This window comes from Salvelinus sp. IW2-2015, linkage group LG1 (genome assembly GCF_002910315.2).
Source record: "Salvelinus sp. IW2-2015 linkage group LG1, ASM291031v2, whole genome shotgun sequence".
Lineage (NCBI taxonomy): Eukaryota > Metazoa > Chordata > Actinopteri > Salmoniformes > Salmonidae > Salvelinus > Salvelinus sp. IW2-2015.
Window position 1 is genome coordinate 27,149,023 of NC_036838.1, and position 13,051 is coordinate 27,162,073.

The 13,051-nt window shown below is 41.6% G+C and overlaps 1 protein-coding gene across 1 annotated transcript in view; it reads left to right on the forward strand.

The window, feature by feature from the left end:
• Window positions 1-1,804: 1,804 nt before the first annotated feature.
• Window positions 1,805-13,051, forward strand: part of cfap20dc (CFAP20 domain containing) — a 58,815-nt gene continuing 47,568 nt past the window's right edge. Inside the window, 4 exon segments of the mRNA XM_023992617.2 lie at window positions 1,805-2,142; window positions 2,247-2,336; window positions 4,671-4,764; window positions 4,894-4,966. Of these exon segments, the coding sequence (XP_023848385.2) occupies window positions 2,122-2,142; window positions 2,247-2,336; window positions 4,671-4,764; window positions 4,894-4,966 (278 nt within the window). The 5' untranslated portion in view covers window positions 1,805-2,121.

The window sequence follows — 13,051 nt, forward strand, 5'->3', positions numbered from 1 at the left end:
GTTTTTAAAACTACTCTACACTACTTTATTCAACTTGTGTGATAACTCAATTATTAAGCAATTAAAAAGCCATTTCTAAAGTCCTATATAACAACAATGTTGCTATTGTAGAAATCATAAAGTTACTACATGAACTTGATGTCAAGTGTTACTGTATTAGCWTACATGTATGTCTCACTCATTATGATATATTTCTTAGTCATTTTGAAAATGCAAAACTGTTCTACTCTAATTTTGAGATGAGTCAATTTATTGCCTAGATCTAGCTTAATGCCTGAAAGTGTAATTTATCAAATTTTTTCAGGCCTAAACATTTGTCTTGTTTGCTTTACATTTGTAGCATTACTTTCAATTCTTTTGATTGATAAATGTTAAAGGTAGACTCAGCAATATGACGTAGATTCACTAAGTAAACAGCATAGTGTGTCAATTTCTGCAACACCTAAGAGCGTTGAAGCGTGAGGCTAAACTTCTCCTCTGTTTTGGTCCCGTGGCTCAAGCAAATCTGTGCACATGCACAGTGTGATTGTGTGAGAGTGAAGTCTTGCATCTCACTCATCTCAATATTTGGTGCTGTTCGTAAAATGTTCTCCAATCATTAAGTATTTAATTCTAGGATATATATATATATATATATATATACAGTACACACACATACATACACACACACATACTGAACAAAAATATAACGCAAGATGTAAAGTGTTGGTCCCATGAGATTAAATAAAATATCTCAGAAACATTCCATATGCACAAAAAGCATATTCTCAACAACAACAAAAATCTCAGAAATGTGTTAACATACCTGTTAGTGAGGATTTATCCTTTGCCAAGATAATCCATCCAAGAAGCTGATTAAACAGCATGATCATTACACAAGTGCACGTTATGCTGGGGACAATAAAAGACCACTCTAAAATGTTCAGTTTTGTCATACAACACAATGCCACAGAAGTCTCAAGTTTTGAGGGAGTGTGCAATTGGCATTCTGACTGCAGAAATGTAATGTTAATTTATCTACCATGAGCCGCCTCCAATGCCATTTTAGAGAATTTGGCAGTACGTKCAACCGGCCTCACAACCGCAGGCCACGTGTAACCACGCCAGCCCAGGACCTCCTCATCCGGCTTCTTCATCGTCTGAGACCAGCCACCGGGACAGCTGATGAAACTGAGGAGTATTTCTGTTTCTAATAATGCCCTTTTCTGGGTAAAAACGTATTCTGATTGGCTGGGCCTGGATCCCAAGTGGGTGAGCCTATGCTCCACCAGGCCCACTGATGGCAGCGCCACTGCCCAGTCATGTGAAATCCATAGATTAAGGCCTAATGAATTGATTTCAAATGACTGATTTCCTTATATGAACTGTAACTCTGTAAAATCGTTGAAAATATTGCATGTTGAATTTATATTTTTGTTTAGTATGAAGTCCAGGCACCACACCCTCATAGGGTAATTTGGCTGATAAATGCTGATATTTGCATATAGCACAAATCCCTGTTTTCTGGACACTGGATGTCAGCCTAAATATTTTGGTTTCATTTTGTTAAGACWTTCCTGGACTGGACCTTCATCCTTCTATCTGTAAAATACTAAAGACATGTACGTAAAATGCATTTTTGGCCGTCTAGAAGCTGTCTTTTGCTGTTTTAAAGTWAATTTCCTGCAATTCTACACATTTTACTATCTCATATGCAGACTGGGATAGACTGGCTAGATCTGATCTCGTTACAGTAGTGCAGCCTCGTGCTACAATGTGCGTCTTGTCACCATGGAGACACCCCGACTCAAATGACTAGGGAACTTAACTGTGGATTTTAGCTAGCAGACTTTGGCATTTMCCAGTTAGCTAGCAAACATTGAAACTCACGGATGAAGAATTATTTCGAGAATTTGCTCTGTTTTGGAACACTCCCGTGGCCAGCGTGCCGACAATCTTTGACTGTAAAGCCAACACTGGACTGATGGCTAGACACATGCATGCCGAGGTTAAATAAAATGACGTTAGCCAGCTAACGTTACTGTAGCCAGCTATTGGAAGTGGTCACATGCCAGTCCAGAATGTTATCTAGCTAGCTAACATTAGTGGTTGACAAGGGAAAGAAGATATCCTACCTGAAACATGTTTAAGAACGAATATCAGGTAAATCTTAGTTTAACAAATCTTCAATGTACAACATAGCCTGACCGTTACCTCTCAAACACTCACTGTCTGTGTCATGAAAACGAATGACATTTTCTTCAAAGGGTGGAGCTGCTGTAGAGATCTTCAGTGCACAAGGGAAAGATCCTGTTGCAAAATGGAAACTTTGTGGAGGAAAATCAGCTATAAATAAAGTGAGTTGCATATTGAGCCAGACATATTGCATGATTTTTCACATTCAATTGTAGGTCGGAAAAAATAGCACCCTCCCCTCTCTGTGCTTCTTCCTGTTCTCTGAATGTCTCCCTGCCTGTCTGCGCCTTAGGTTATACGTTATAAAAGCCAAGCCGATTTAGGCTGTATTGCAAATTAGTGCCTGTCAAATGTGTTCCCCTGAATCAACACTAAGTGTTAATTACTATTACAGGGCACCAGACTAACATTTTACACTTTTAAGGTTGGTGGCACCAGCCCATGATTTGGTCAGACCCAAATCCTGATCACACCCAAATCATGAGTAATCATCTTATGAAGTCATTCATATGTTTTACTAATATTAATTAAGAAGTATAATAAATAGACTACTGAGGTAGGCCTATTCATAAAATAAGTTGTTTCATCTAACACGTCCAAGCAGGAATGCATAATTCAAGATGTTTTTATGTGCTAACTAATTCCAGTCATTYTCATGAATTTTGGGTTGACAATGAAACTATAGTTGTTATTTTACTGTCAAAATAGGACTCCAGAATTTTTWTTTTTTGTTCGTCATAGATGAATTACATACATCTTTATGTGCACTAACTAATATCATAGGCGTATTAATTTGCAATTCAACACTATGCTATTACCCATGGGACATACAGTGCATTCGGAAAGTATTCAGACCCATTTACTTTTTCCACATTTTGTTACATTACAACCTTATTCTAAAAAGGATTAAATACACAATAGCCCATAATGACAAAGTGAAAACATAAAAAACAGATACCTTATTAAGTATTRAGACCCTTTGCTATGAGACTCGAAATTGAGCTCAGGTACATCCTGTTACCATTGATCATCCTTGAGATGTTTCTACAACTTGATTGGAGTCCACCTGTGGTAAATTCCATTGATTGGACATGATTTGGAAAGGCACACACCTGCCTACATAAGGTCCCACAGTTGACAGTGCATGTCAGAGCAAAAACCAAGGCATGAGGTCGAAGGAATTGTTCGTAGAACTCCGATACAGGATTGTGTCGAGGCACAGATCTGGGGAAGAGTAAAAWWWWWTTGAAGGTCCCCAAGAACACAGTGGCCTCCATCATTCTTAAATGGGAGAAGTTTGGTTATTTCTAGAGCTCGCCGCCTGGTCAATCGGGGGAGATGGCCCTTGGTCAGGGAGGTGACAAAAAACCCAATGGTCACTCTGACAGAGCTCCAGAGATCCTCTGTGGAGATGGGACAATCTTCCAAAATGACAACCATCTCTGCAGCACTCCACCAATCAGGCCTTTATGGTAGAGTAGCCAGACGGAAGCCACTCCTCAGTAAAAGGCACATGACAGCCAGCTTGGAAATTGCCAAAAGACACCTAAAGACTCTCAGACCATGAGAAACAAGATTCTCTGGTCTGATGAAACCAAGATTAAACTCTTTGGCCTGAATGCCAAGCGTCACGTCTGGAGGAAACCTGCCACCATCCCTACCGTGAAGCATGGTGGTGGCAGCATCATGCTGTGGGGATGTTTTTCAGTGGCAGGGACTGGGAGACTAGTCAGGATTGAGGGAAAGATAAACAGAGCAAAGTACAGAGAGATACTTGATGAAAACCTGCTCCAGAGCACTCAGGACCTCAGACTGGGGAAAATATTTACCTTCCAACAGGAGGACGACCCTAAGCACACAGCCYAGACTTTGCAGGAGTGGCTTCGGGACAAGTCTCTGAATGTCCTTGAGTGGCCCAGCCATAGCCCGGACTTGAACCCGATCTAACTTCTCTGGAGAGACCTGAAAATATCTGTGCAGCGATGCTCCCCATCCAACCTGACAGAGCTTGTGAGGATCTGCAGAGAAGAATGTGAGAAACCCCAAATACAGGTGTGCTAAGATTGTAGCATCATACCCAAGAAGACTTGAGACTCTAATCACTGCCAAAGGTGCTTCAACAAAGTACTGAGTAAAGTGTCTGAAATCTTATGTAAATGTGATATTTCAGCTTTTTATATTTAATAACTTTGCTAAAATATATCAAAACCTATTTTTGCTTTATCATTATGGGGTATTGTGTGTAGATTGATGAGGGAAAAAAACAATTTCATCCATTTTAGAATAAGGCTGTAACGTAACAAAATGTGGAAAACATCAAGGGTTCTGAATACTTTCCAAATGCACGGTATAGGCCTATGCCCGCGCAATGGCATGTGCAAAAGATGGTCCAGCCAATCTGGCATTTGTCAGATTTGCCAGATGGCCAATCTGCCGCTGCTGATATGAATAACCTGATCATCATAATCTAGCACTTTTGCATTGCTCTGCTCTAGGAGTTTGACAAAGAGGTCAAGAGCTTTGTGTACAGTCTGGAGGGGAGCAGCCAAGCTATTCAAATGCAGATGCCAAAGGATGGAAAAATGGCTCGTAAGTCTCAACCATATACTGTTTGAACGAGACCTAAGAATATTGTACCCAACTACTCCTATTGAAAAACGAACTATTACTAATTTACTCTAGGTTGAATAATGTTTGTTTGTTTGATTGTCATTCCAGTTGGACTGGTACAGAGATTCTTGGTCCTCCAGCTGAATGTTTCCCAATGTAAAGACTTCTCTACAGAGCTTGTGTAAGTAGCCTACCAGACCAGTATCCTCTTATMTTCACTTACTTCATGGCCTTGCTTCATACCAGAAAAACCACTGTAATCACACATCTTTAACACTGAAGCTGTCTGTCAGCCATAATCTAACTGCCCCTGGTCACATGTATTCTCCCTCCTCCCAAGATGAGTTGATCATCTATATCCAGCCACTAATTCCTCAGGAAAACAGAGTGACAGTTTTATTGGTTCCAAAAGACATCCATTACCTTTTAATGTAGACATACGCACGCATTGCACACAGGATCCTCCCCTCTCCTCTCTCTCTCTCTCTCTCTCTCTCTCTCCTCTCTACTCTCTCTCTCTCTCTCTCTCTCTCTCTTCTCTCCTCTCTCTCCTCTCTCCTCTCTCTCTCTCTCTCTCTCTCTCCTCTCTCTCTCTCTCTCTCTCTCTCTCTCTCTCATCTTCTCTCTCTCCTCTCTCTCTCTCTCTCTCCTCTCTCTCTCTCTCTCTCTCTCTCTCCTCTCTCTCTCTCTCTCTCTCTCTCTCTCTCTCTCTCTCTCTCTCTCTCTCTCTCTCTCTCTCTCTCTCTCTCTCTCTCTCTCTCTCTCTCTCTCTCTCTCTCTCTCTCTCTCTCTCTCTCTCTCTCTCTCACCCTCAATGTTTAATGACATTGAGTGAGTATTGGATAATTCTGTAATCTTTTGTCTACTGAAACTTCATTAAGTTAAGAATAAAAGCCCACAGTGATGGTGTGTCTGAACTGAAGCAATGTGTTTGATAGGACCTGACCATTTTAATGAAGGGACTGACGAGATTTATCTCTGTGACACATTATACTGTGTCACGCTGGGCAGGCACAGGACCTTTATAGTGTGACCCATTAGGAAACTCTGTTCTGCAGGCAGTAGTATATGTAATTACAGTAGCAGATCATCATGTTGAAGGTCGAGTTAGCTTTACACAAAAGGATTACACATTGTTCACAGAGTAGCAACCATATGCACACACATCTAAATGCACGCACATGCACACACACTTTAATTAATTCATTCACACATTCTCACACACACACACACACAAACTTAAATCAGTGTGCTTAGTACACAGTAAAGGAGAGATGGCATACACTCTAAACTCTATGTGTAATCCTGTCATCCGAAGAAGAATTTCCATAATCAGAATTGCTCAAATCAACACTTCCGATGAGGTGGATATTAAAAAGTTATTATAAACAAAAGTAATCAGGTGTTACATTATCGAGAGTGATTCAATTCAAATGTTCTTTTTAATTCAGCAACCTTTTTCTATTTGAGATAGACAATAACACATTTGTAGAATTGGCTTTTAGCAAGAAGATAATCCATTGTGCTGCAAAACTAATTTCCAGATTAGAAAACAGGCGCTGGCAGTTGATCATATTCAAAGCCCTGGCTTGATTTGTAGTCACAATAATGAAGAGGGTGAAGTAAGTGAAGCAACGGTCTTGGCTGCACACTTTCTTTGCTGGTAACTTGCAGTTCATTCGGTTGAAATGGAAACTTAATCAGTTTGGGACTTTCGGTCTGCCAAATGTGTTCTTCAAACACTTTTGTGAATTGTTCTAAATTGAGTAAATATAGGCCTTAATGTATTACCGGTYTATATAGGCCCTATAATGGGCCGAGAATAGGCCCTATATCATTCGACAGAGCAGACTTGTTGGTCCCGCTGCAGTGAAAACATTGATGTGATGTTGATGAATTTCATGCATCATCTTTCTGTGTAGTGTTTGTTATTCTGAAGCACTAATTAATAAAGATGCAATAATGGAAAAACGCAGCGTTTCGATTGTGTCCTGGTCACCGGTACCGTGTAATTATGTAAAACTCCAGGCTGGAGAAAATGCAATCCATTAGAGACATTGGTCATGGTTACTCGCTAGTGTTAATGAAGCTATCGTTCAGATGGAGGAGGGGGCTGTGTGGAAAATGGGCCAGAAGAGCTACTTTAGGCTTTCAGTTTGCTTCTTTCCCTCTATTTCATAAGGTCCTCCTCTCCTACTTTCTCTCTCTCAAACTCCCTCCCTCCCCTTCCCCCCCTCCCTCCCTGCAGATGATGAAGATACACTACATGACCAAAAGTATGTGAACATCTCATTCCAAAATCATGGCGTTTAATATGGAGTTGGTCACCTCTTTGCTGCTATAACAGCCTCCTCTTCTGGGAAGGCTTTCCCCTAGATGTTGGAACATTGCTGCGGGACTTGCTTCCATTCAGCCACAAGAGCATTAGTGAGGTCGGGCACTGATGTTGGGGTGATTAGGCCTGGCTTACAGTCGGCGTTCCAATTCACCCCAAAGGTGTTAGATAGGGTTGAGGTCAGGATTCTGTGCAGGCCAGTCAAGTTCTTCCACACCAATCTCGACAAACCATTTATGTATGGACCTCGCTTTGTGCACGGGACACTGTCCACCAAATTTACAGTTGGCACTATGCATTGGGGCAGGTAGCGTTCTCCTGGTATCCGCTAAACCGATATTCATCCGTCGGGACTGTCAGATGGTGAAGCGTGATTCATCACTCCAGAGAAGACATTTCCACTGCTCCAGAGTCCAATGGCGGCGAGCTTAATATCACTCCAGCTAACGCTTGGAATTCCTCATGGTGATCTTAGGCTTGTGTACGGCTGCTTGGCCATGGAAACCCACTTCATGAAGCTCCCGACGAACAGTTCTTGTGCTGACGTTGCTTCCAAAGACAGTTTGGAACTTGGTAGTGAGTGTTGCAACCGAGGACAGACGATTTTTACGCTCTACGCTCTTCAGCACTTAACGGGCCCATTCTGTGAGCTTGTGTGGCCTATCACTTCGCGGCTGAGCCGTTGTTGCTTCTAGACGTTTCCACTTCACAATAACAGCACTTACAGTTGACCGGGATAGCTCTAGTAGGGCAGAAATTGAACAAACTGACTTGTTGCAAAGGTGGCATCCTATGATGGTGCCACGTTGAAAGTCACTGAGCTCTGCAGTAAGGCCATTCTACTGCCAATGTTTGTTCATGGAGATTGCATGGCTGTGTGCTCAAATGTATACACCTGTCAGCAATGGGTGTGGCTGAAATAGCCAACTCCGCTAATTTGAATGGGTGTCCACATACTTTTGTATATATAGTGTAGATGAATAATAGCATAGTACGTTATGATTGCATTCAGAACTGAACACAGTAACAGTAATTGGTGCTCACCAGTGTAGTACCCTGACATTGGGCGAGGTGAGGAGATGAGATGGTTAATCATATCTGCTAGGTGGAGAAGAGGTAACAAGTGAAAGGAGTAGAGGTAACAGGTGAACACTGTTCCAAAGCCCATTACAGAGGAAAGACATGCTGGGAGACAGAGGATGTCCCAAATGGCACCCTGTTCCCTATATAGTTCACTACTTTTGACCGGAGTCCTATGGGCCCTAGTCAAAAGTAGTGCACTATAAAGGGAATAGGGTACCATTTGGGACCCTGAGAGAGGCTGTTTAGCATCAGGACAGCCATGTTGATAGGCCTTGTCTTAATTTGTGTCTGTGTGAAGAGGTTAAACACACCATCTCAGCTGTAAGTAGAATAAGGTCTTAATACTGTAACGCTCTCGTAGGCCAGATAGCTTGATCAGTTGTTAACGTGCGTGTGCGTGTGTGTGNNNNTGTGTGTGTGTGTGTGTGTGTGTGTGTGTGTGTGTGTGTGTGTGTGTTGAGGACGGAGGAGAACCCAAGCCATGTGCCATATTCTTACGTGTTTTTGCTTAGAATCATTTCACGAGTAGGGTTGCAAAACTACCAGTAATTTACCAAAGTTACTGGAATCTTCAGTAATTTCTTCTGTATTTTCGGTTTAATTTTCAATATTTTGGTCCATATTGTCCATGAGTTTTTGGTAGATAGACCATATAGTTTAACAGAAAATAGCCTTATTAATAAGGTTGATGTTCGTGTTCCCTTCGTAAATCTAATTAGCATAATAAAAAAATCCCCATAAAAATGTGTCAGTTTAAACTAGAGATATCAGTTGGATGCGTCTCAATCCACCGCATCCGCCTATGTAACACTTCCGAAAATCGGTCTTCTCACAAAATCGTCTGAACGGTTTGGCCMAGAAAAACTTTTATTATGACCCCTCTATGGAGAGATGAGACTCTCAAGAACACYATGGTMTTCTCCGTGTTGCTCTACGACCCCCACACGTGTCTTGGGACTAGTCTGAAGTTGGTACAGCCGATCTGCCAACTTCTGTCTGTCAGTTTGAACTACACTCTAATGTGACCCCTCTGTGTTAAGGTGAAACTCACGAACACGTACATGCCGGTTGTTTTGCTCTAGGACGCCCACAGGCCTCACAAGTCTCGTCTGAATATCCCCAATGCACCAGTTGTCAATGTACCAGTTGAAAAAAATGTGGTTAGACAGTATATATTTGGTGACAAAAACAATTTACAACTGTTTCCTGATCCACAAAAAAAAAATCGGATTAATTTTTGATACTTCAAGGGGTCTTAAAATTCTAAATCAAATAGAAGAATTATCCTAGGTATGACCGTCTTTTAAAAAAAAATGCATATAGCGTATGTCACGCCCTGATCTGTTTCACCTGTCCTTGTGCTTGTCTCCACCCCCTCCAGGTGTCGCTTATTATCCCCGGTGTATTTATCCCTGTGTTTCCTGTCTCTCTGTGCCAGTTCGTCTTGTTTGTCAAGTCAACCACCGGTTTTGTGTCTCAGCTCCTGCTTTTCCCAGTCTCCCTTTTCTCACCCTCCTGGTTTTGACCCTTGCCTGTCCTGACTCTGAGCCCGCCTGCCTGACCACGCTGCCTGTCCTGACTCTGAGCCCGCCTGCCTGACCACGCTGCCTGCCCCTGACCTCGATCTTGTACCGCTTGGACTCTGACCTGGTTTATGAACTCTCGCCTGTACCCGACCTGCCTTTTGCCTACCCCTTTTGCTATAATATATATCGGAGCTCAACCATCTGCCTCCTGTGTCTGCATTTGGGTCTCGCCTTGTGCCCTTATAGCTTAGGAGTACCTCCCCAGCTTTGTCATTAAATGTTTTATTTTAAAATCATATTATTTAATTATTTAATATATTTTACATGTGATAAGGCCACACAGAGGGACAGAAATAAGCACAGACACCTGTGATAATCTGAAGTACCAAAACAATGCCATTAGATATCATCTTGTAAAATTCCCCCAAAACCTTGAAAGCTACAAAAGTTCTAGTAGTTTACTGGTAACATTTGCAACCCTAATCATGAGTAACATGCTTACTTGCACACACATAACTRAAAATGGTTTAAGTATACAACAGTTTTTCATCAATCTCTGTGCCTCAGATCACACAGTCCTCAACTTGTGACAAATCCGAACTTGAGTTGGCTCAAGCTGCCGAAAGCTCTCTGTACCCAAAGTAGCAAATGTTTCATTGTTCGCATTGTTCAACTGAAGGTTGTGTCAGTTTCGTATCAATGATGCATGTATACTTAATTCAGAATAACCATATAACCTTGAGACTGAGAGAAATTATTTGTCCTCTGCCTTTGAGCCATTTGGCTTTTAGCCCCCGGTGATATTATGCCACTATGATTACCAAACTGTAGACGGAATTACCATGCTATTTATTTTGTACTATGCCCTTGCATCTAAGATGTAACTTACTCTTGCATGTATCCAGAAGAATTTGGTGTCACATTTGTTACTTTTACCACCACCAGCCAAGTGAATTTACCAGAAATTGTGGGTCAACAGTGTAATTAATTTTTTTTTTTTTTTACACCTATATGATTTTTTTATGAAATCCTGTGTATCTGTGTGTGTCTTTGCAGAGAATGCACGCAACATACAATGAATGCCGTAAAAGATAGGCCAATATACAAAATGTTATTATAATGACACTTTGTTTGATGTCTTAATAACACACCCTCGGGGGCTTTAAGCTAGCTGTAACATTACATTTTCACCCCTCAACACATCTTCATTCCTCACACAAATTGAATTCTGTTTTAGGGGTGGGGATCGGTAGATAGGTGCTATAATTCAGTGGAGGTGGTGAAAGTGAATTAGCATGTAAATTGATTAATTCCCTCTTCTCTTCTACCCTCCACCTCTAACAATGAAGGGGATGCATCTTATCACGCTGACACAAGACAATAGATTATGCTCCTGAAAGCTGTGTGAGTGGAAAAATAGGCCAGCTCTCCCTCACTGTTAATAGGCCAGCTCTCCCTCACAACAATGGCTTTGGTTAACAGCTGAGGGACGGGCCTGGAGAAATGTTATTTGTTAATGAGCTATTGATGCAAGGACCATCCAATATATCAAAATTATAGTTGTAAGCATATATTGAGACTACAGTTTTGTGTACATTTACAATGTTTACAAATATTGGAGAAAAGGCTTATATTTTAGGTTCTGATGGGGTACGACAGTTGAACTAAGCTCATGAGGCATTTAATAATTTTATTCTTCAAGAATCAATGAGTATATATCATCAATGTATATGTCCAAAAATTGATGTAGCAACTGCAGGTTTGTTCCTTTAKAAGATCAATCTTATTTTTCTTATTAAAACRATAACGTTTCATTTCARATTTTAGTCATATAGCAGATGCTCTTATCCAGAGCGACTTACAGGAGCAATTAGGGTTACCGTGCATTCAGAAAGTATTCAGACCCGTTGACATTTTCCACATTTTGTTACGTTACCGCCTTATTCGTGTAACGATTGTCGTCTGGAGAAGGAGAGGAGGACCAAGGTGCAACGTGGTAAGTGGTCATATTTTTTTAAATAAAATACGAAAACACTTGACAAACAACAAAAACGACAAACGAACAGTCCTGAAAGGTGAAACAAAACACTAAACAGGAAACAACCATCCACAAACAAAAGTGGGAAAACAGGCTACCTAAATATGGCTCCCAATCAGAGACAACGATAGACAGCTGCCTCTGATTGGGAACCACACCAGGCCAAACACACAGAAACAGAAAACCTAGACCTACAACATAGAATACCCAGACATAGAATACCCACCCACATCACACCCTGATCAAACTAAAAATAGAAACATACAAAGCAATCTACGGTCTGGGCGTGACAATTCTAAAATCGATGAAATTAGTTTTTTACCTCAATAATCTACACACAATACCCTATACCGACAAAGTGAAAACGGGTTAAAAAAAAAATGCTAATGTATTAGAAATAACAACAGATACCTTATTTACAGTATTCAGACCCTTTGCTATGAGACTTGAAATTGAGCTCAGATGCATCCTGTTTCCATTGATCATCCTTGAGATGTTTAGATTGGAGTACACCTGTGGTAAAATGAATTGATTGGACATGATTTGGAAAGGCACACACCTGTCTACTGTATAAGGTCCCACAGTTGACAGTGCATATCAGAGCAAAAACCAAGCCATCAGGTCGAAGGAATTGTCCGTAGAACTCCGATACAGGATTGTGTCGAGGGTATCAAAAAAGGGTACCAAAAATGTTCTGCAGCATTGAAGGTCCCCAAGAACACAGTGACCTCCATCATTCTTAAATGGGAGAAGTTAGGAACCACCAAGATTGTTCCGAGAGCTGGCCGCCCGGCCAAACTGAGCAATCGGGGGAGAAAGGCCTTGGTCAGGGAAGTGACCAAGAACACGATGGTCAATCTGACAGAGCTCCAGTGGTCCTCTGTGGATAAGGGAGAGGCTTCCAYAAGGACAAACCTCTCTGCAGCACTCTACCAATCAGGCCTTTATGGTAGAGTGGCCGGACTGAAGCCACTCTTCAGTAAAAGGCACATGACAGCCCGCTTGGAGTTTGCCAAAAGGCACCCAAAGGACTCTCAGACCATGAGAAACAAGATTCTCTGGTCTGATGAAACCAAGATTAAACTCTTTGGCCTGAATGCCAAGCGTCACATCTGGAGGAAACCTGCCACCTTCCCTACGGTGAAGCATGGTGGTGGCAGCATCATGCTTTTGGGATGTTTTTCAGCGGCAGGGACTGGGAGACTAGTCAGGATCGAGTGAAAGATTAATTGAGCAAAGTACAGAGAGATCCTTGAGGGAAAACCTGCTTCAGAGAGCTCAGGA